Source organism: Bufo bufo, chromosome 1 (assembly GCF_905171765.1).
Source record: "Bufo bufo chromosome 1, aBufBuf1.1, whole genome shotgun sequence".
Classification (NCBI taxonomy): domain Eukaryota; kingdom Metazoa; phylum Chordata; class Amphibia; order Anura; family Bufonidae; genus Bufo; species Bufo bufo.
This window is the reverse complement of record NC_053389.1, coordinates 462,100,492-462,125,268: the sequence shown is the minus strand read 5'-3', so window position 1 is coordinate 462,125,268 and position 24,777 is coordinate 462,100,492. Positions and strand designations below refer to the sequence as shown.

At 45.7% G+C, this 24,777-nt stretch overlaps 1 protein-coding gene across 5 annotated transcripts in view; it reads right to left on the bottom strand.

Annotated features, from left to right (window-relative positions):
- The window catches only part of C1H12orf29 (chromosome 1 C12orf29 homolog), a 50,120-nt gene extending 25,678 nt beyond the window's left edge, over positions 1-24,442 (bottom strand). The window contains exons 1-3 of one of the 5 annotated variants that reach the window (XM_040408626.1): positions 24,310-24,442; positions 18,682-18,799; positions 13,163-13,258 (exon numbers count right to left, since the gene is read on the bottom strand). In XM_040408626.1, coding sequence (XP_040264560.1) covers positions 13,163-13,258; positions 18,682-18,799; positions 24,310-24,399 — 304 coding nt within the window. In that variant the 5' untranslated portion in view covers positions 24,400-24,442. Of the gene's footprint in view, positions 1-13,162; positions 13,259-18,681; positions 18,800-22,016; positions 22,118-24,309 lie in introns of those variants that run through there. The other 4 variants (XM_040408643.1, XM_040408637.1, XM_040408652.1 and 1 more) reach the window with 4 other exon arrangements.
- Positions 24,443-24,777: the final 335 nt, after the last annotated feature.

Genomic DNA, 24,777 nt, shown 5'->3' with positions numbered 1-24,777 from the left:
GATTAATTAAAAAATACATATAACGTACAGTGAATTATGCAAATACATAAAGATACTTCATGATTGTCAATCATACAGTAAGTGGTGTCAGCTGTATATGCTGATAAAGTGCTTAAGTGCTTACTGCGTAGGCCCGGCAAACGGAGGGTGAAGGAGGATGTAAAACATACATGGCTGTCATGATACATGCGGTGCGGCGTGCCTGTAGTGTGACTGCGCATGTCACAGTGACGTACATGCCGTACTTCCGGGTAACGATGTGCTTATGGTGCCGCAACTGCGCATTGGCCTTCTGATGTCTCTTGCGCCATCTTGGAACAGGGCATCCTGCCTGCATTGCCAGGGACCTCTGTTAGTGACAGCCGATGAATAACAAATTAAGGTGGGGGCACATAATAGTGCTCCTATGTCCTATATTAGTGGCTGAGTGAGTGCAGAAACGGGACACAACATCATCAAAGCTGCAGCCCACTTCCGCAGGTCCCAGATCAGTTGCGTACCCACACGTTAGTGTGGGGTCACACTGTACCTGTGATCGATACCCACTCATTACCACCCCATAGGGGAGGGATCTCCTCCTATACACCTATTATGTAGACAACAGACTGCAGTCACAGAGGCACCCAAATGCCTCAACAAACATGAGGATGCACTGACAAAAAAAGAGACTATCCTTGTATAGGCTTGCCGTCCACACTTACAGCCTCATGTCTCCTCACTCCATGCTCCGTGGCCCACCTATCGCAGACTAAAAGAAGAAAAAAAAGAAAAAAGGGAAGAAAAAAAAATAAGTATAATGTGTATACAAAATAAATCAAAGATAATGAAGTTTTTTTGTCTTGTGGCAAATAATTGTGATAAATCTTTCATCAAAGGTGCTGACCAACTCTCAAGTGAGTGTTCTCAGTAAGGGACTTTCTTTTTGCCCAAGAACTGTTGCAAACTGGTTTGAGCTTGACTTTGATCTTAATGCTTTTTTCCGGGCCATCAAACTTAAGGTCTGGTTCCAGAACAAGGAGCGGATCGAGCATGCCAAGATGAGCGAGTTCTCTCTTGGCATGTTCGATCTCTCACTTGGAAGTAACTTTAATCCTGCCATCTGTGATCCTGCCATTGAGGCATACATGGCTGCGGTTAAGTCTGATATTCAGACATTAAGAGAGACACACTCTCCACAACCTTTCGGTCGCCCCAATGTAACTGTTGATGAGATTGCTGCTCTCAATGAATTAAAACGTGACCCCGCACTTACTATCAAGGCCGCTGACAAAGGCGGCGCGGTAGTTGTATTAGACACCTGCAAATACGTTGCAGAGGTGTTGAGACAATTGAGCGACAATACCATCTACAGGCCCATTGATGCCGACCCTAAGTTTAAAATCGCTGAATCGATCAAAAATGTGTTGGCCATCGCCATAGACGCGGGGATCATAGATGAGGGACTTGTGGATTACCTTACAGTAACGCATCCAGTTACTCCGGTACTGTATGTGTTGCCTAAGATCCACAAGTCCCTCATCGATCCCCCCGGTCGACCTATTGTATCAGGGTCTGATTCAATCTTTAGCCATGTTGCCATTTTTCTGGACAGGATACTACGCAGTTTTGCATGTGGTAGTAGTTCTTTTATACAAGATACCACCGATTTCTTACTGAAGTTGCAGATGACCGATTTAGCGGGTGTACAGGGGGTGACGTTAGCATCATTTGATGTCACCTCTCTCTACACCTCAATTGATCACTGCAAGGGATTATCAGCAGTTTCCTGCATGCTAGATAGATCTTCTATGACTAGTCAAGCTCAACATTTCATTTTGTCCCTCCTTGAAATTGTCCTGAGATCCAATTATTTTCTTTTCCAAGACTCTTACTATATGCAGGAGCAGGGCGTGGCAATGGGGTCCAACATGGCCCCAACTTATGCGAACATTTTTATGCGTCGATTTGAGGAAGATGTCGTCTATGGAAGCCACCACTTCAAGCACGCTATGACGTGGTGGCGGTACATAGACGACATCTTCCTCATCTGGACTGGCACTATTGACCAGCTTTGCGAATTTCATGAATTCCTTAATGGGATTGATAAAGCACTTCAGTTCACCTTAGTGCATTCCCATATCGAAATGCAGTTCCTGGATACACTTGTGTTCCTGGCGGACGGCAAGTTGCACACTGCACTTTTCACAAAACCGACCGACAGGAACACACTGTTGACGTACAGCAGTAATCATCCCAAAAACATGATTAGATCCTTGCCCTATTCCCAGTACTTAAGAGCCAGACGTATAGTCTCAGATCAAGACCAGTTAGATAACACACTTGATGTATTAACTAACAAGTTCAAGCAACGAGGATATCCTTCCAAAGTGCTGTATGATAAAAAAGAACTGGTCATGAAATTAGACAGGAATGACACTCTTTCCAATAAAGTACGCCAAATAAAACCAACTAGAATTCCCTTTGTCTCCATGTACTCGGAACAGAGTATAGCGATAGGGAACATCATCCGACGTCATTGGGGGATACTGGGTGGATGCCACAGTGCCGTAAAGGAATTTCATGCCCCACCCCTAATGTCCTACCGCAGATCTAAAAGTATCAAAGATCAGTTAGTCAAGGCTGACGTGGGGACTACAAAAAAATTGAGACAGACAACATTGACATCAAATAGTACAGGATGCTTCCCATGCTTATCATGTGTAAATTGCAAATATATCGTAAAAGGCAAAAATTTTGTACACCCACAAACTGGGGTAATATACCCGATACGATATTATTTAACTTGTGACTCCAGTTACATTATTTCTGCACTCATATGTCCATGTAATTTAATCTACGTAGGCGAGACAACTACTGATTTTAAGACACGGCTTAACAATCATCGTCTAAGCATAAGAAAAAAACGGCTTGACTTACCAGTGTCTAAACACTTTACGGACCTCAAACACACTGAAAGAGACCTTAGGTGCTGTATTATTGATTTTATTCCTATGCCCAGAATAGGTGGCAACAGGGCTAATCTCCTCAACAGACGGGAGTTGAGGTGGATTCACACCCTTAATTCCCTCAAACCCTGTGGTCTAAATGTGGACTATAGGATTGGGGTGGGTTAGGGTTTGTGGTTTGCCTCCATGCCGTACATTGTGGTGTTGATCGCAATTGTGTATAATGTGAGATTTGTGTACAAGACAAAAAAACTTCATTATCTTTGATTTATTTTGTATACACATTATACTTATTTTTTTTCTTCCCTTTTTTCTTTTTTTTCTTCTTTTAGTCTGCGGTAGGTGGGCCACGGAGCATGGAGTGAGGAGACATGAGGCTGTGTGGACGGCAAGCCTATACAAGGATAGTCTCTTTTTTGTCAGTGCATCCTCATGTTTGTTGAGGCATTTGGGTGCCTCTGTGACTGCAGTCTGTTGTCTACATAATAGGTGTATAGGAGGAGATCCCTCCCCTATGGGGTGGTAATGAGTGGGTATCGATCACAGGTACAGTGTGACCCCACACTAACGTGTGGGTACGCAACTGATCTGGGACCTGCGGAAGTGGGCTGCAGCTTTGATGTTGTTGTGTCCCGTTTCTGCACTCACTCAGCCACTAATATAGGACATAGGAGCACTATTATGTGCCCCCACCTTAATTTGTTATTCATCGGCTGTCACTAACAGAGGTCCCTGGCAATGCAGGCAGGATGCCCTGTTCCAAGATGGCGCAAGAGACATCAGAAGGCCAATGCGCAGTTGCGGCACCATAAGCACATCGTTACCCGGAAGTACGGCATGTACGTCACTGTGACATGCGCAGTCACACTACAGGCACGCCGCACCGCATGTATCATGACAGCCATGTATGTTTTACATCCTCCTTCACCCTCCGTTTGCCGGGCCTACGCAGTAAGCACTTAAGCACTTTATCAGCATATACAGCTGACACCACTTACTGTATGATTGACAATCATGAAGTATCTTTATATATTTGCATAATTCACTGTACGTTATATGTATTTTTTAATTAATCACTCACTATATGATCATGCACTGTGTTTTAATCATGTGACCTATTGTAATTTCATATGTACTGTATTTTATATTTGATTACCTCAATTATTATGTATTGAGCACACCTGTATTGCACATTGATTGTATTCACTTTCACTGGCATATATACTCTGTATTTGGTCTGTACACACCGCTTGAGAAAGGCTCACACATTGAGCCGAAATGTCGCCTGTCCCATATGGGTAATTAAAGTTTTTCTTCTTTTACTTTCTGGAGTGCTGTCCTTTTTTGCAATTTTATCTATTTGGATTGGCTTTTATCCACACTGGGCCAGCTGCACCCGTATTTTTTCCTTTGACGGTGCTGCCACTGAACTTTTTTGTTATATATATATATATATATATATATATATACACACACACACACACATACATACATACACACACACACACAGATATGTACAGATGATCTGGAGCTTGTACTACGTCTGGTCGTGCAGCACTAATGAAGATACTCCAATATATAGTGTAATTAATCCAACATTATAAATTCCTCAATTTATCCTTTAGTGGTGGTGCAGGAAGACCCCCTAATATTGTCTTTGCAGTAAAAGGCCTGGAAATTACAAGTGAAATGGAGCGCTCCGCAATTTTCTCCAACTGGAGACACAAAAGGACTGTACCTGCCAGCATTACCGCTGCATGATCTGCAAACAACCACGGCACTAAGTTGACGTCATCATCCCCCAGTGCACGCAAGCAAACAGAACACCATACCTGAGGTAACATCGCTTTAAGCCGAGCGACACCTGGGACGCCACCGCCAGCATGAGTCTCAGATCCCTCAGCAACTAACTGTGAGTCAGTGCGTATACATCCATGTGGATGAAAAAGGGAGACTGCCGTGATATATGAATAAATGCAGCGATAATATCAGTAAGGGTATTCTAGGCTGCAAGTTCACTATACTGTGAACAATTCACATTTTACACTTTTACTGTCATAAAAAAAAAGGGTCACAAGAACGGACATCGTTATATGTATTAGAGACGACTGTGCCACTAAAGGATAAATTGAGGAATTAATAATGTTGGATTAATTACACTATATATTGGAGTATCTTCATTAGTGCTGCACGGCCAGACGTAGTACAAGCTCCAGACCATTTGCATATACAGTACAGACCAAAAGTTTGGACACACCTTCTCATTCAAAGAGTTTTCTTTATTTTCATGACTATGAAGGCATCAAAACTATGAATTAACACATGTGGAATTATATACATAACAAACAAGTGTGAAACAACTGAAAATATGTCATATTCTAGGTTCTTCAAAGTAGCCACCTTTTGCTTTGATTACGGCTTTGCACACTCTTGGTATTCTCTTGATGAGCTTCAAGAGGTAGTCCCCTGAAATGGTCTTCCAACAGTCTTGAAGGAGTTCCCAGAGATGCTTAGCACTTGTTGGCCCTTTTGCCTTCACTCTGCGGTCCAGCTCACCCCAAACCATCTCGATTGGGTTCAGGTCCGGTGACTGTGAAGGCCAGCACCCCATCACTCTCCTTCATGGTCAAATAGCCCTTACTTTCAAAGTTTTCCCAATTTTTCGGCTGACTGACTGACCTTAATTTCTTAAAGTAATGATGGCCACTCGTTTTTCTTTACTTAGCTGCTTTTTTCTTGCCATAATACAAATTCTAACAGTCTATTCAGTAGGACTATCAGCTGTGTATCCACCTGACTTCTCCTCAACGCAACTGATGGTCCCAACCCCATTTATAAGGCAATAAATCCCACTTATTAAACCTGACAGGGCACACCTGTGAAGTGAAAACCATTTCAGGGGACTACCTCTTGAAGCTCATCAAGAGAATGCCAAGAGTGTGCAAAGCAGTAATCAAAGCAAAAGGTGGCTACTTTGAAGAACCTAGAATATGACATATTTTCAGTTGTTTCACACTTGTTTGTTATGTATATAATTCCACATGTGTTAATTCATAGTTTTGATGCCTTCAGTGTGAATCTACAATTTTCATAGTCATGAAAATAAAGAAAACTCTTTGAATGAGAAGGTGTGGCCAAACTTTTGGTCTGTACTGTATATACAGTGCCTTGCAACAGTATTCACTCCCCCTTGACTTTTTTTGTATTTTGGTGCCTCACAACCTGGAATTAACATGGATTGTTTGAGGATTTGCATCATTTAATTTACAGAACATGCCCACAACTTTAAAGATGATTTTATTTTTATTTTTATTGTGAGGCAAACAACAAATAGGACAAAATACCAGAAAAAGTTAATGTGCATAACTATTCACCCCCGCTAAGGGTACTTTCACACTAGCGTTTTTCTTTTCCGGCGCTGAGTTCCGTCCTAGGGGTTCAAATCCGGAAAAGAACTGATCAGTTTTATCCTAATGCATTCTGAATGGAGAGTAAGGCCTCTTTCACACTTGCGTTGTCCGGATCCGTCGTGTACTCCATTTGCTGGAAGTGCCCGCCGGATCCGTAACACCGCAAGTGAACTGAAAAGCATTTGAAGACGGATCCGTCTTCAAAATGCGTTCAGTGTTACTATGGCACCCAGGACGCTATTAAAGTCCTGGCTGCCATAGTAGTAGTGGGGAGCGGGGGAGCAGTATACTTACCGTCCGTGCGGCTCCCGGGGCGCTCCAGAATGACGTCAGGGCGCCCCATGCGCATGGATGATGTGATCCATGCAATCACGTCATCCATGCGCGTGGGGCGCCCTGACGTCACTCTGAAGCGCCCTGGGAGCCGCACGGACGGTAAGTATACTGCTCCCCCGCTCCCCACTACACTTTACCATGGCAAACAGGACTTTAGCGTCCCGCCAGCCATGGTAACCATTCAGAAAAAGCTAAACGTCGGATCCGGTAATGCGCCGAAACGACGTTTAGCTTAAGGCCGGATCCGGATTAATGCCTTTCAATGGGCATTAATTCCGGATCCGGCCTTGCGGCAAGTGTTCAGGATTTTTGACCGGAGCAAAAAGTGCAGCATGCTGCGGTATTTTCTCCGGCCAAAAAACATTCCTGAACGGATTTCTCTCCATTCAGAATGCATTAGGATAAAACTGATCAGGATTCTTCCGGCATAGAGCCCCGACGACGGAACTCTATGCCGGAACAGAACAACACAAGTGTGAAAGAGCCCTAATATGTTCAGGATGTCTTCAGTTCAGTCTTTTTGACTGATCAGGCTTTTCTGAAAAACGTAGCATGTTGTATTTTTACCTCCGGCCAAAAATCCGTAACACTTTGACTGAACGCCGGATCCGGCCTTTTTCCCATTGACTTGCATTAACGCCGGATCCGGCGCTGTGTGTTCCGTCAAAACGGATCTGGCTTTTGCATGTTAAACCCGAAAAATATGAAAAAAAAGTTAAAGTCCATAAATGGCGGATCCGTTTTTTCCAATGCATTTTTTCATTGTGATCAAAATCCTGATCAGGATTCAAATGTAATCCGTTTTTACACATTTTTCCGGATCCGGCGGGCAGTTCCGGTGTCGGAATTGAACGCCGGATTCAAACAACGCTAGTGTGAAAGTAGCCTAAAAGTGAATACTTTGTAGAGCCCCCTTTTGCGGTAATTACAGCTTCAAGTCGCTTTGGATAAGTCTCTATGAGCTTGCCACATCTTACCACTGGGAATTTTTCCCATTCCTCCTTGCAAAACTGCTCCAGCTCCTTCAAGGTGGATGGTTTGCGCTTGTGAACAGCAATCTTTAAGTCTGACCACAGATTTTCTATTGGATTGAGATCTGGGCTTTGACTAGGCCATTCCAACACATTTACATGTTTCCCCTTAAACCACTCAAGTGTTGCTTAGCAATGTTTTTGGGGTCATTGTCCTGCCGAAAGGTGAACCTCCGTCCTAGCCTCAAATCACGCACAGAGTGGTACAGGTTTTGCTGAAGAATATTCCTGTATTTAGCATCATCCATCTTTCCCTCAACTCTTACCAGCATGATGCTGCCACCACCATGTTTCACTGTGGGGATGGTGTTCTTTGGGTGATGTGATGTGTTGGCTTTGCGCCAGACATAGCGTTTTCTTCTTGTCCGAAAAGTTCAATATTAGTCTCATCAGACCAGAGCACCTTCCTCCATACATTTTGGCAGTCTCCCACATACCTTTTCACATGCCTTTTCGTTTTTAGCTGAAAGTAATGGCTTTCTTCTGGCCACTCTGCCATAAAGCCCAACTCTATGGAGCGCACGGCTTATTGTCGTCCTATGTACAGATACTCCAGTCTCTGCTGTGGAACTCTGCAGCTCCTCCAGGGTTACCTTAGGTCTCTGTGCTGGCTATCGGATTAATGTCCTCCTTGCGCGGTCCGTGAGTTTTGGTGGGCGGCCGTCTCTTGGCAGGTTTGCGGTTGTGTCATGTTCTTTCCATTTGGTTATGATAGATTTGATGGTGCTCCTGGGGATCATCAAAGATTTGGATATTTTTTTTATAGCCTAACCCTGACTTTTACTTCTCAACAACATTGTCCCTTACTTGTTTGGAGAGTTCCTTGGTCTTCCTGGCAGTGTTTGGTTAGTGATGCCTCTTGCTTAGGTGTTGCAGCCTCTGGGGCCTTTCAAAAAAAGGTGTGTATATGTAATGACAGATCATGTGACACTTAGATTGCACACAGGTGGACAATATTTCATGAATTGTGTGACTTCTGAAGGTAATTGGTTGCACCAGAGCTTTTTATGGGATTCCTAACAAAGGGGGTGAATACATACGCACATGCCAATTTTCTGTTTTCTATTTCTAAACAATAGTTTTATTTATATATTTTTCTCATCTCACTTCACCAACTTAAACTGTTGTGTTCTGATTCATCACATAGAATTCAGATTAACAAAACATTAAACTTAAAGGGACACTGACAGGCTGTTAGAGCATATAAAGTGACATATATTCTTCTATTGGTCTTAATATGCTTAATTAAACTATACCATTATCACCCCTAGCTGCCTTTCCTTTACTTATAAAAAGTGTTTTTATCAATATGCAAATTACCTTACTTTGAGCCCAAGGGGCTGTCCCTCATTCAGCTGTGTGCCCCAACTGCCGTCTCCAGTATTCACTGCACTGGGCGGCTTTTTCTTCTCCCGACGTGGTGAAATCCCACGCATGCCCAGTACTATCTTCCTGGCATCAGCCTCATCTTGTCGCTCCGTGCCTGCGCCGGATAAGGTCCCCGGCACCCTCCAGCTCCAGTAGAAGATAGTACTGGGCATGCGCGGGATTTCACTGAGTCGGGTGAAAAAAAGCTGCCCAGTGCAGTAAATACTAATGAGCTGGGTGGCACTAGGAGACGGCAGTTGGGGCGCGGCTGGGCACACAACTGAATGAGGGACAGCCCCTTGGGCCCAAAGTAAGGTAATTTGCATATTGATAAAAACACTTTTTATAAGTAAAGGAAAGGCAGCGAGGGGTGATAATGGTATAGTTTAATTAAGCATATTACGACCAATAGAAGAATAGATGTCACTTTATATGCTCTAACGGCCTGTCAGTGTCCTTTTAAGGCTGTAGTGTAACAAAATACGAAAAAAGTCAAGGGGGTAAATACTTTTGCAAGGCACTGTACATATACATATATTTATCTTTTTTTGTTATTATTCATTTTCATTTTTATTGTATTTTGGTCTCCATTTTAATTGAGTATATTTTAGTGAGATTTTAGTTTTTTTTAGGTGGACCAATAAAGGTTATACATATTTTAAAGTGTGTATATATGTTAAATATGTTCCAGAGAGAGTGCCAATCACTTATCTACTAGTTTATTATTTTTACTACTTGGAAAATCGCATAAAAAAAAATAAAAATAAAAAAAAAAAAAAGGTAAAAAAAAGGGTTAAAATTGTGTTTTGTGTTTGTAATTCCCCTAAGAAGAAATATTTAAGTTAATAAATAAACTATACATACCCTAAAATGTTATTATTGAAAAAAAACGTATCTTGCAAAAGTCAAGTCACATCGACGGAAATAAAAGAGAAAACAAAAAAACATATGGCTGTTCAAATAAGACAAAAAAAAAAAAAAGGACTTCTTTAACCACCTCCGGACCGCCTAACGCAGGATCGCGTTCCGGAGGTGGCAGCCCTGCGCAGAGTCACGCATATATGCGTCATCTCGCGAGATTTCCTGTGAACGCGCGCACACAGGAACGGAAGATAAGAGAGTGGATCTCCAGCCTGCCAGCGGCGATCGTTCGCTGGCAGGCTGGAGATGTGATTTTTTTAACCCCTAACAGGTATATTAGACGCTGTTTTGATAACAGCGTCTAATATACCTGCTACCTGGTCCTCTGGTGGTCCCCTTTGTTTGGATCGACCACCAGAGGACACAGGTAGCTCAGTAATATGTTGCACCAAGCACCACTACACTACACTACCCCCCCTGTCACTTATTAACCCCTTATTCACCCTTGATCACCCCATATAGACTCCCTGATCACCCCCCTGTCATTGATTACCCCCCTGTCATTGATCACCCCCCTGTAAAGCTCCATTCAGATGTCTGCATGATTTTTACGGATCCACTGATAGATGGATCGGATCCGCAAAACACATACAGGCGTCTCCCTGGAGCCTTCCGGGGGGGTGATCACCCCATATAGACTCCCTGATCACCCCCCTGTCATTGATTACCCCCCTGTCATTGATCACCCCCCTGTAAAGCTCCATTCAGATGTCCGCATGATTTTTACGGATCCACTGATAGATGGATCGGATCCGCAAAACACATACAGGCGTCTCCCTGGAGCCTTCCGGGGGGGTGATCACCCCATATAGACTCCCTGATCACCCCCCTGTCATTGATCACCCCCCCTGTCATTGATCACCCCCCCTGTCATTGATCACCCCCCCTGTCAGGCTGCATTCAGATGTCCGTATGATTTTTACGGATCCACGGATACATGGATCGGATCCGCAAAACACATACGGACATCTGAATAGAGCCTTATAGGGGGGTGATCAATGACAGGGGGGTGATCACCCCATATAGACTCCCTGATCACCCCCCTGTCATTGATCACCCCCCTGTCATTGATCACCCCCCTGTCATTGATCACCCCTCTGTAAGGCTCCATTCAGACATTTTTTTGGCCAAAGTTAGCGGAAATTATAATTTTTTTCTTACAAAGTCTCATATTCCACTAACTTGTGTCAAAAAATTAAATCTCACATGAACTCACCATACCCCTCACGGAATCCAAATGCGTAAAATTTTTTAGACATTTATATTCCAGACTTCTTCTCACGCTTTAGGGCCCCTAGAATGCCAGGGCAGTATAAATACCCCACATGTGACCCCATTTCGGAAAGAAGACACCCCCAGGTATTCCGTGAGGGGCATATTGAGTCCATGAAAGATTTAAATTTTTTTCCCAAGTTAGCGGAAAGGGAGACTTTGTGAGAAAATAAATAAATAAAATCAATTTCCGCTAACTTGTGCCAAAAAAAATAAATTTCTATGAACTTGCCATGCCCCTCATTGAATACCTTGGGGTGTCTTCTTTCCAAAATGGGGTCACATGTGGGGTATTTATACTGCCCTGGCATTTTAGGGGCCCCAAAGCGTGAGAAGAAGTCTGGGATCCAAATGTCTAAAAATGCCCTCATAAAAGGAACGTGGGCCCCTTTGCCCACCTAGGCTGCAAAAAAGTGCCACACATGTGGTATCGCCGTATTCAGGAGAAGTTGGGGAATGTGTTTTGGGGTGTCATTTTACATATACCCATGCTGGGTGAGATAAATATCTTGGTCAAATGCCAACTTTGTATAAAAAAAAATGGGAAAAGTTGTCTTTTGCCAAGATATTTCTCTCACCCAGCATGAGTATATGTAAAAAGACACCCCAAAACACATTGCCCAACTTCTCCTGAATACGGCGATACCACATGTGTGACACTTTTTTGCAGCCTAGGTGGACAAAGGGGCCCACATTTCAAAGAGCACCTTTCGGATTTCACCAGCCATTTTTTACAGAATTTGATTTCAAACTCCTTACCACACATTTGGGCCCCTAGAATGCCAGGGCAGTATAACTACCCCACAAGTGACCCCATTTTGGAAAGAAGACATCCCAAGGTATTCGCTGATGGGCATAGTGAGTTTATGGAAGTTTTTATTTTTTGTCACAAGTTAGTGGAATATGAGACTTTGTAAGAAAAAAAAAAAAAAAAATCATAATTTTCCGCTAACTTGTGACAAAAAATAAAAAGTTCGAAGAACTCACTATGCCCATCAGCGAATACCTTAGGGTGTCTACTTTCCGGGTCATTTGTGGGGTGTTTGTACTGTCTGGGCATTGTAGAACCTCAGGAAACATGACAGGTGCTCAGAAAGTCAGAGCTGCTTCAAAAAGCGGAAATTCACATTTTTGTACCATAGTTTGTAAACGCTATAACTTTTACCCAAACCATTTTTTTTTTTACCCAAACATTTTTTTTTTTTTCTCAAAGACATGTAGAACAATAAATTTAGAGCAAAATTTATATATGGATCTCGTTTTTTTTGCAAAATTTTACAACTGAAAGTGAAAGATGTCATTTTTTTGCAAAAAAATCGTTAAATTTCGATTAATAACAAAAAAAGTAAAAATGTCAGCAGCAATGAAATACCACCAAATGAAAGCTCTATTAGTGAGAAGAAAAGGAGGTAAAATTCATTTGGGTGGTAAGTTGCATGACCGAGCAATAAACGGTGAAAGTAGTGTAGGTCAAAAGTGTAAAAAGTGGCCTGGTCTTTCAGGGTGTTTAAGCACTGGGGGCTGAGGTGGTTAAAGGGGTTTTCCAGGATTTGTATACTGATGGCCTATACCCAGGACAGGTCACCAATATGAGACTGGCAGAGGTCTGACTCCCAGCACCCCCACTGCAGGCCCAGGCACATCTATGAGCACTTAAGCCTCTTCCTAGGCCATGTAACGTCTCGTTCACAGGTGACATGGCTGGTAATGTGCTTGGTAAGCTGGAAGGAGGCCTCGGAGCCGGACCCCTGCCGATTTCATATTAATGATCTATCCTGAGGATAGGCCACCAATTTGGAAATCCCAGAGAACCCCTTTAAGTACTGGAAACGTGTAATATGATATTGAGAACAGATAAGTGAAAAATAACTGCACAAACCTTTGGAGTTTCCTTTTGAAAAAATATATTTTTTGAACCTCTTTTCCGCCTGTTTTGTTGGCTTCCTATCATATCGGGCCCAGAGGTATGGGAGGCCTGTTGAGGGTAGAGTACACATTGTGAAAGACATGATTTTCCAGGGATTCTAAGCCCACAATACCATACTACAAAGACCAGAGGCTTGAAACTGACACCCATAAGAATAGAAGGGTAGGGTTATAATATTAGAGACTGCCAAAGATGGGCCTCTCAAATAATTTCAAAATGTAAGAAATTCAGCTCCTACTCCTTACTGTTCATGTAAGAAAATTAGTGGGAGATGCAGTAACTATCCGAGCAAATATATTCACAAGATTCTGATGAAACTTTTTGCCGGCTGCCCACCATTTATTTATGGCAAACCACAAGAAAATGTTTGGCAGCAGCTCATCCAAAGTGTCTTTCTCACCACATGTCAGGGTTCAGAGAATGTAAGTGCATGGATAACTTGGTGGATAACTACAAGTTGAAGATGACTTCCCAAAAAGTTTCAGCTATGTCCCACATCACACATTAAAACCACTTCGGCATAAAGATAAAATCATGTTGTGGGTACTGGATATTGCCACGCAGGCTCTTCTCATAGCTAATTTCATGAAAAAAAATACACCAGCACAAAAACATAACTGAACCAATAGCATTACATGTCAACGTCACATGATCTGCTACAAAAAAGTGCAAAGCTCAATAAAAATTAAGGGAACACTTAAATCACACATCTGATCTCAATGTACGAAAGATTCAAGCTGAAAATCTTTACTGATATAAATTGTGGAATTCTTTGAGAACGTATCTACAGTCAATGGAAATGGAGGGCTGGTTCCAAATCGCCCCAAAAACAAAGTAAATAATTCAAATCATAAGCAGATCCAATCTGCATTAATTTCATCACAGCAGCTCATAATGTGACTCAGTAGCGTATATGGCCCCCCACATCGCTGTATGCACTCCCGACAACATCAGGGCATGCTCCTGATAAGACAGCATATGGTGTCCTGGGGATCTCCTCCTAGACTTGGATCAGGGGATCAGTGAGCTCCTGGACAGTGTCTGGCATTAGTTGGTGGCATCAGATGCACTGATGCTGAATTTTCTAAAGGTTCTCAATTGGATTCAGGTCTGAGAAACATGAGAGCCAGTAACTGATATCAATGCCTTTGTCACCCAGCAACTGTCTACACATTCTGGATACATACCGTATTTTTAGCCCTATAAGACGCATTTTTAAACCAAAGGTGTGTTAAAATAATGTTGACACACAATATTATGGGGGGGAATCTGCTGTGACGCGCTGTCATGGGGGGGAATCTGCTGTGACGCGCTGTCATGGGGGGGAATCTGCTGTGACGCGCTGTCATGGGGGGGAATCTGCTGTGACGCGCTGTCATGGGGGGGAATCTGCTGTGACGCGCTGTCATGGGGGGGAATCTGCTGTGACGCGCTGTCATGGGGGGGAATCTGCTGTGACGCGCTGTCATGGGGGGGAATCTGCTGTGACGCGCTGTCATGGGGGGGAATCTGCTGTGACGCGCTGTCATGGGGGGGAATCTGCTGTGACGCGCTGTCATGGGGGGGAATCTGCTGTGACGCGCTGTCATGGGGGGGAATCTGCTGTGACGCGCTGTCATGGGGGGGAATCTGCTGTGACGCGCTGTCATGGGGGGGAATCTGCTGTGACGCGCTGTCATGGGGGGGAATCTGCTGTGACGCGCTGTCATGGGGGGGAATCTGCTGTGACGCGCTGTCATGGGGGGGAATCTGCTGTGACGCGCTGTCATGGGGGGGAATCTGCTGTGACGCGCTGTCATGGGGGGGAATCTGCTGTGACGCGCTGTCATGGGGGGGAATCTGCTGTGACGCGCTGTCATGGGGGGGAATCTGCTGTGACGCGCTGTCATGGGGGGGAATCTGCTGTGACGCGCTGTCATGGGGGGGAATCTGCTGTGACGCGCTGTCATGGGGGGGAATCTGCTGTGACGCGCTGTCATGGGGGGGAATCTGCTGTGACGCGCTGTCATGGGGGGGAATCTGCTGTGACGCGCTGTCATGGGGGGGAATCTGCTGTGACGCGCTGTCATGGGGGGGAATCTGCTGTGACGCGCTGTCATGGGGGGGAATCTGCTGTGACGCGCTGTCATGGGGGGGAATCTGCTGTGACGCGCTGTCATGGGGGGGAATCTGCTGTGACGCGCTGTCATGGGGGGGAATCTGCTGTGACGCGCTGTCATGGGGGGGAATCTGCTGTGACGCGCTGTCATGGGGGGGAATCTGCTGTGACGCGCTGTCATGGGGGGGAATCTGCTGTGACGCGCTGTCATGGGGGGGAATCTGCTGTGACGCGCTGTCATGGGGGGGAATCTGCTGTGACGCGCTGTCATGGGGGGGAATCTGCTGTGACGCGCTGTCATGGGGGGGAATCTGCTGTGACGCGCTGTCATGGGGGGGAATCTGCTGTGACGCGCTGTCATGGGGGGGAATCTGCTGTGACGCGCTGTCATGGGGGGAATCTGCTGTGACGCACTGTCATGGGGGGAATCTGCTGTGACGCACTGTCATGGGGGGGAATCTGCTGTGTCGTACTGTCATGGGGGGGAATCTGCTGTGACGTACTGTCATGGGGGGGAATCTGCTGTGACGTACTGTCATGGGGGGGAATCTGCTGTGACGCACTGTCATGGGGGGGAATCTGCTGTGACGCACTGTCATGGGGGGGAATCTGCTGTGACGCACTGTCATGGGGGGGAATCTGCTGTGACGCACTGTCATGGGGGGGAATCTGCTGTGACGCACTGTCATGGGGGGGAATCTGCTGTGACGCACTGTCATGGGGGGGAATCTGCTGTGACGCACTGTCATGGGGGGGAATCTGCTGTGACGCACTGTCATGGGGGGGAATCTGCTGTGACGCACTGTCATGGGGGGGAATCTGCTGTGACGCACTGTCATGGGGGGGAATCTGCTGTGACGCACTGTCATGGGGGGGAATCTGCTGTGACGCACTGTCATGGGGGGGAATCTGCTGTGACGCACTGTCATGGGGGGGAATCTGCTGTGACGCACTGTCATGGGGGGGAATCTGCTGTGACGCACTGTCATGGGGGGGAATCTGCTGTGACGCACTGTCATGGGGGGGAATCTGCTGTGACGCACTGTCATGGGGGGGAATCTGCTGTGACGCACTGTCATGGGGGGGAATCTGCTGTGACGCACTGTCATGGGGGGGAATCTGCTGTGACGCACTGTCATGGGGGGGAATCTGCTGTGACGCACTGTCATGGGGGGGAATCTGCTGTGACGCACTGTCATGGGGGGGAATCTGCTGTGACGCACTGTCATGGGGGGGAATCTGCTGTGACGCACTGTCATGGGGGGGAATCTGCTGTGACGCACTGTCATGGGGGGGAATCTGCTGTGACGCACTGTCATGGGGGGGAATCTGCTGTGACGTACTGTCATGGGGGGAATCTGCTGTGACGTACTGTCATGGGGGGGAATCTGCTGTGACACACTGTTATGGGGGGGAATCTGCTGTGACGTACTGTCATGGGGGGAATCTGCTGTGACGTACTGTCATGGGGGGAATCTGCTGTGATGTACTGTCATGGGGGGAATCTGCTGTGATGTACTGTCATGGGGGGAATCTGCTGTGACACACTGTTATGGGGGGGGGGGGGAATCTGCTGCTGACACACTTGTGGGAGGGGGATGCAGTGATAGGCTTTTGGGGGGACACTGTAGGTACCTTTTGTTAGTAGTTTTGCTGCACTCCAGAGAATTTTTCACAGCAGCACAGTCACCAGGGGACACAGGAGCAGGCATGTGGGAAGACGTAAGGGCAGAGCAGCCATGTGTGACAGGAAAGCCTGCTCCCGCCCATCGTCTGCCTGCTCCAGCCCCTGGTCTCCCTGCTACTGTGCATCTGCCAGACACGCGCTCTCATACCTTCAGCCTCCCCTGCTGGGCTCTCCAGCAGCAAATTCCTCCAGCCTCCGCACTCATTCTGCAGACAGAGTAAGTCAGTGAAAAGACGGATGTCCGGTACATCGCAGGCTGCTATCCCTATGCTGCACAGTCTGCCACGTGCAGTCAACATGCAATGCGCCGGCCATTTTTTTCTCTTGCACTGTATTCGCCCCATAAGACGCGTTAACATTTTCCCCCCACTTTGAAGGGGGGGGAGGTTAGTCTTTTGGGGCGAAAAATACGGTAAGTCCAGGCATTGTCCTGCACCAGTGTAATTTCATCCCTGTACCTAACAGCAGTCAAGGTACCACTAGTTATCACATGGAGGTTTGTGCGATTCGCCAAGGATATGCATCTCCAGAAAATCATTTACCCACCGCCAAACTGTTCATGATGGATGATGTTGCAGGCTGCATAAAGTTTACCATGGCATCTCCTTTCACAACTGTCATGTGTTCCGTTTGTACCTGCTCCCCAGAGAATGGGGCACTAATGCCGAACCTGCCAAATCTGCACTTCTGTGGCGATTGCCAATGGACTGTGAGCACAGGTTCCACTAAAGGACGTTGGACCCTCATGCCTCTGTCACGGAGTCTATTAATAACACTTTGGTCAAAATCATGCAGACCAGTAGCCGACTGAAGGTCATTTAGTAGGGCTCCAGCAGTGTCCTTCCGTTTCTCCTTGCACAAAGGATCAGATACTGGTCCTGGTGTGGGGTCCTTCTACTGCCCTGTCCAGCTCGTCCAGTGTCCTGGCATCATCTCCATGCTATGGAGATCATAATGGGAGATACAGCAAACCTTGTTGCGACAGCAAGTATGGGTGTGCCATTCCAGAGGAGCAGGACTACCTGTGCAACTTGATTTGGCTGCAGGGATCGCCTCATGCTACCAGTAATGACAAGGACACCAGAAAAACTAGAGACGAATCTGTCAGGAAGGATAAGGAAAGAGTAATTGTGGCCACCACCTGCAAAACCAATCTCTTTTTGGAGGATGTCTTGCTGTTGCCCCCCCAGTGCACCTGTTGTCACAGTGGAACTAGTACTGACACGCTAATGGTGTGTCACCAGCACAGCAGTGGTATTTCCACTGTTGTATGTAATGTGCATGTTCAATATACTTGTTTCACGCAGATCATGTGGTTTTGACGTGTAATGCTATTGGTTGCCTTTTGTATTATGCTGGTCTATTTCTTGATGATATTAGCTAAGAGCATGAAATGCGCATGCAATATCCAGTACACCAGCATGATCTCAATCGGGTGCAGTGGACGCCATTGAAAGGTTTTGGGAGTTGCCCATTAATGTACACTGGTTTACTGCAACGTGACATGATTAGGAGTCATAAGCCAAAATGAAGGCTGGGAAAACGGATGGACTGGAGACAGCAGATCACATTCAGTATGATCATAAAGAACTGTCTAGTCCTGTACACACCTGAAGAATAAAACTATGGGCATTCCACTGGTAACGTACATGAAGTATGTACAGCAGGCTACATCTGTATACTTACCTTTGTGAGTCGTCACATAGCAGCACGTACCATCTACCTTCTCTGTAGCCAGTGCACTGTCAATGGCGGCATTCAGTGCCAGAGGGTTTAGTGTTTCTGTAGCCAGCACTCTGAACATCTACAAAGAAAAGCCACCCATCAGATGACATACATAACCGTAGAAAATTACATTTGACAATTTATCTTAACTCTTGTATTTTGCTTATATTCATTTGTGATCACGCTCTATAGGTAATGATATAGTACAGACCAAAAGTTTGGACACACCTTCTCATTCAAAGAGTTTTCTTTATTTTCATGACTATGAAGGCATCAGAACTATGAATTAAACACATGTGGAATTATATACATAACAAACAAGTGTGAAACAACTGAAAATATGTCATATTCTAGGTTCTTCAAAGTAGCCACCTTTTGCTTTGATTACTGCTTTGCACACTCTTGGCATTCTCTTGATGAGCTTCAAGAGGTAGTCCCCTGAAATGGTTTTCACTTCACAGGTGTGCCCTGTCAGGTTTAATAAGTGGGATTTATTGCCTTATAAATGGGGTTGGGACCATCAGTTGCGTTGAGAAGTCAGGTGGATACACAGCTGATAGTCCTACTGAATAGACTGTTAGAATTTGTATTATGGCAAGAAAAAAGCAGCTAAGTAAAGAAAAACTAGTGGCCATCATTACTTTAAGAAATGAAGGTCAGTCAGTCAGCCGAAAAATTGGGAAAACTTTGAAAGTAAGGGCTATTTGACCATGAAGGAGAGTGATGGGGTGCTGCGCCAGATGACCTGGCCTCCACAGTCACCGGACCTGAACCCAATCGAGATGGTTTGGGGTGAGCTGGACCGCAGAGTGAAGGCAAAAGGGCCAACAAGTGCTAAGCATCTCTGGGAACTCCTTCAAGACTGTTGGAAGACCATTTCAGGGGACTACCTCTTGAAGCTCATCAAGAGAATGCCAAGAGTGTGCAAAGCAGTAATCAAAGCAAAAGGTGGCTACTTTGAAGAACCTAGAATATGACATATTTTCAGTTGTTTCACACTTGTTTGTTATGTATATAATTCCACGTGTTAATTCATAGTTTTGATGCCTTCATAGTCATGAAAATAAAGAAAACTCTTTGAATGAGAAGGTGTGTCCAAACTTTTGGTCTGTACTGTATGTGCCCTGTATATGGATGTATAAGAGGTCTGTCAATTACAGGATGCATGGTAGAGCATGGGAGAGGGGGCAACTCTGAGGCCAGGATATTACCCTGCGTGCACAATAGGGATTGAAGAGGTTGTCCAGCTCTGTCACCCGGATCAATTCTACCCTACCAAGCATATAGCCTCGTAGGGTGGATGACGCTGACAAATACTATACCTTTCTTTTTGCTGTCGGTAGTGGAGAAAAATGAACTTTTAAAAATATTCAAATGAACTATTCGAGCACCAGGAGACAGGCTTATGCAGTTCGAGCACCACCCCTGGTGCTCCCATAATGACGCCCCTATACTGTAGTTTACGCCCCTGCCTTCAGATTGACAGCGCTAGACCCTCTGGTCTAGCGCTGAGATCCTGTGCCTGCGCACTCAACATCTTTGGCTTCATTCCCATAGTGCGCACACTCCGTCACGGCACAGGTGTGGGATCTCAGCGCTAGACCAAAGGGTTTATCGTTGTCAATCTAAAGGCGGGGGGTGTGAACTACAGAAAAGGGGAGTCATTATTGAGCACCAGGGGCGTCGCTGGAGCTGTTCTCTAACCGCATAAGCCCGCCTCCTGGTGCTCCAATACTTAATTAGAAAATTTTTAAAAGTGCATTTTTCTCCACCACTGGACCACCGACAGCAGAAAGAAAGGTATTGTTTTTGCCAGCGTCATCAACCCTACCAGGCTATGTGCTTGGTAGGGTAGCGCTGATCTGGGTGACAGAGCCGCTTTAACTGATGGCCTATCCTCAGGATAACCCATCACTAGTTGATCAGTGGGGTCCAGCTAGTGCCGGAGCTATTTGCCAAACAGCCGATTGGCAGGGATGTGGAGTGTCGGACCCCTGCGGATCAGCTACAGGAAGTGTTACATGCAGTGCTTTGTAAAGATACCTAACCTAATTCTACCTAAACTCCCCAGTGTTTGATCAGCTTCTGTAGGCTGAAGGCCTCATCCGAGCCTTCCTGGCACATACGATCTGTCTAGCTCAGGGATGCTTAACCTGTGGCCCTCCAGCTGTTGTAAAACTACAGCTCCCATCAGTTTTGCAACAGCTGGAGGGCAGCAGGTTGAGCATCCCTGGTCTAGCTAATTTACACACTGCACAACCAGCCAACAAGGCAACTACATGGGGTCATAAACCACCTAAATCCTCCATATTATTTAGGTATGATTTTGGGGGACTGGGAGATTGACTTTAACCTGGGTTAAAAAACTGAATATTTAGGGAGGAATCTATATTAATGACATCTTTAACCTTTTTTTTTGAAGATTAATGACATCTTTAACATCTTTTTTTTTCAGCATGCCCTATATAGGAAGAGACACTATGGGGGAGGGGAGTTCAGAATTTCCTATATTAAAATATTAGGTATGCAAAAACCACATTAAAAAACACCAGGTTTGGTAGTGTCTAGTAAGTCTAAGTGGGAGGTTGTGGAGGGGGAGACTGGAGGATGTTCTCACAGTTCCAAACAAGTCCTACCCTAAATACTCTGTAATAGGCACTCAATGATCCTACCTATCTACAGCTAGAGCTGCTACTTACTGCCCGGTAGACGGGAATCTGACCTAAATGTAATAAAGAACCGGCACTGTCTACCACTTGATATGACAATGTCCATATTTTCAGGGGTATTGGGCTCAGATAATAATGTTTTTGAATGACCTCATGGGGGTCCCCGTCCCTCTGTCCACCGATTTGTCTTCTAGGGCTTTTGGATGTACTGCCGTTGTCCCCATCTCACTCTTAGTCGCTGCAGGAGAAGCTTTTCTGGCTAGAAAGCAGATTGCTTGACTGTGGGCGAATGATAACGTACCAACCTGCGCTCCGTAGCTTCAAAGCATGACTAGCTCCTGCCCTTATTCACAAAACAGTGTATATGTATCGGGGAGCCCCTGACAGAGTCCATGCAATGTGGTCACCATGCAGTATTGCCACCTAGCGTTAAGGACAACCTTTAATATGCTTCTGCTACTCGTCGGTCAGATATGTAGGCCATATTTAATGTGCCTTCAGGGTCTGCTTAGGTGCCATGGACTGCACCTTTTATTACTCCTCCTGGTTGAATGAAGATCACAACTAGTCTAACATTGTCGTCATGTGTTCTAGTTTGGTCTTCGTGTTGGGTCTTCCATAACACACCTGTTTTACACTACCAGAGATGCCGTTTCTCATGCATACACATTCCCATGTGCTGTACATTTTGTTTCCTTCAATATGTCTCTACAGCTGTTAGTCATGGCGTGTCTTTTTGTTTGTACAATCATGCACTTTCTTTTAATAAAATATTTTCTTGAATTAAAAAAAACAACAGGTAGTAAAGCACATTATATGGGGAAAAATGCACAAAGATTACAGAAAAGCTGAGCAACTCAGGTGTTTCTGTGGCTTTTTTGGTCCAAGGAAAAAATATTGCGTGTCCGCCGCACCCCTATGGAGCAGAATCGATAAGTCACAAATTTAGACTTTTTTTTTTACGCTGTTGTCATTTTTGCTTCCCTCCTCACTTTTTAATGTTTCATAGGCCTCATGCACACGGCAGTTGTTTGGGTCCGCATCCAAGCCGCCAAACGGCAGCTCGGATGCGGACCTATTCACTTCAATGTGCTCCGTGTGCTGTCTGCATCTGTGGCTCCGTTCCCCTGCCCCGCTAAAAAAATATAACGTTCTATTCTTGTCCGTGCTTTGCGGACAAGAATAGGCATTTATATTGCCGGCGCCCGTTCCGTTCCACAAATTGCGGAAGGCAACACGGGAGGCTTCAGTTTTTTGCGAATCCGCGGTTTGCGGACCGCTAAAAACGGCACGGCCGTGTGCATGAGGCCTTACCGTGTTTGATCCGTGATTGTCATCAGAGACTGTGAGCCAAAAGCAGGAGTGAAGCCTATAGAGATAAAGTGTAATGGACAGATCTGCACCTGTTCTGTGAAGTGTAAACTAGGCCTGACTGTGTGAAAGTGCGGTATAACTACATTGCGACAGGTGCCGGGCGACATTTATTGTAATGATAGTCTATGGTGTCCAACTTGAATGGATTTTTTTGTGACTGTTAAATTACAATAAATGTCGCCATGTAGCCCTAGCCTAACAGCTGATCGGGTGTCGCACCCCCACAGATCTGTTATTGATGACTTTTCCTGCATACCTCTTTAGGCTACTTTCACACTCGCGTTTGGTGCGGATCCGTCATGGATCTGCACATACGGATCCGTTCAGATAATACATCCGTCTGCATCCGTTCAGAACGGATCCATTTGTATTATCTGTAACATAGCCAAGACGGATCCGTCTTGAACACCATTGAAAGTCGATGGAGGACGGATCCGTTTTCTATTGTGTCATAGAAAACGGATCAGTCCCCATTGACTTACATTGTGTGCCAGGACGGATCTGTTTGGCTCAGTTTCGTCACACGGACACCAAAACGCTGCAGGCAGCCTCCAAAGCGGAATGGAGACTGTTCGGAGGCAAACTGATGCATTCTGAGAGGATCCTTTTCCATTCAGAATGCATTAGAGCAAAACTGATCCGTTCTGCCAGATCTCTATAGCTTGCCGAAAGTTTATAGCGGAAGTGACGTGGTGCGCTGCGCAAGCGCACTTCCACAAATCATCCGCATCATCGTCTTAAAGTGACAGTCACCTCTAGTAAAATACAGCATCTACATTAATTTGTACGCTCGCCACGCATCGGGCTCGGCCTCGCTGCGCTCGGCATTTAGTAAAACTAACTCTATGCCGCCATTGATAGTAAAGGAGGAAATGGATAGTCTCTTTCTTTACTATCCATTTCCTTCTTTACTATCAATGGCGGCAGAGTTAGTTTTACTAAATGCCGAGCGCAGCGAGGCCGAGCCCGATGCGTGGCGAGCGGAGCGAGCCCGCGAGGGTACAAATTCATGTAGATTAATGGAGCTGTATTTTAATGGAGATGACTGTCACTTTAAGAAATGTGTGCGCACGCGCGGTGCTGCGGGAATGCTTCGCTGAAGTACGCTTGCGCAGCGCACCACGTCACTTCCGCTATAGACTTTCGGCAAGCTATAGAGATCTGGCAGAACACCGTTTTGGACGGCTTGTGAGAGCCCATGACTGATCTCACAAATGAAAAGCCAAAATGCTAGTGTGAAAGTAGCCTTTAAGGGGGCGTCCTTTTAGGGCAACTCTAGTCCATGTCACCTATATGAATATCACATAGGGCTCCCCTCTCTATAGTCAGCACCCTGTCTTACATAGTCGCCCAAGGTCCTTATTTAGTAGAGAACTGGTCCAAGCCTATGTTCACACCCTGCAGATGACACTCCATCCACATGTAGATTCCTCCATTCTACAATCTGCGGCTCCTGCAGTCTACATGGCTTGTGATCTTGACTGTATAAGCTCGCCCTGCCTCCAGTGACATAACACAGGAATGGCGGGGAGCTGGCTGCTGTCACCTGGTGCTCCCGCTTGGAGGACGGCTCATCCTTCACCTGAGTGACGAACACACACGAGATCTTCTGCTGCACTGACCCCGGCTGCATCATGCTCTGCCCCTCACCATTGCACTACGTACACGGCTAAGCACAGTACTTCCGCCCTCTCCACAGCCAGCCAATCAGCGCCAGGCTTTACAGCCACGTGGCGCACGGCAGAGCAGTGGATATCGGGAAATGTAGTTCCGCCTGCAGGAGTCGGGGCTGTATAGTAAAGGTTCACTTTTAGGTTCAGAGTATTGCTCTGTTATAATGTAATGTTGTATCATATTGGTAAAAGGAATATTATGCCCCCAGGGACAATGAAATATTATGAAAAGGACAATACTGTGACAATATGTTATTGAGCTTTAACTTTATTCATTATTTTCACTTTACTTGAGGCTGCAAATTGATATGTAGCAGAAGTTTCAGTGCTGTTGTATTCCA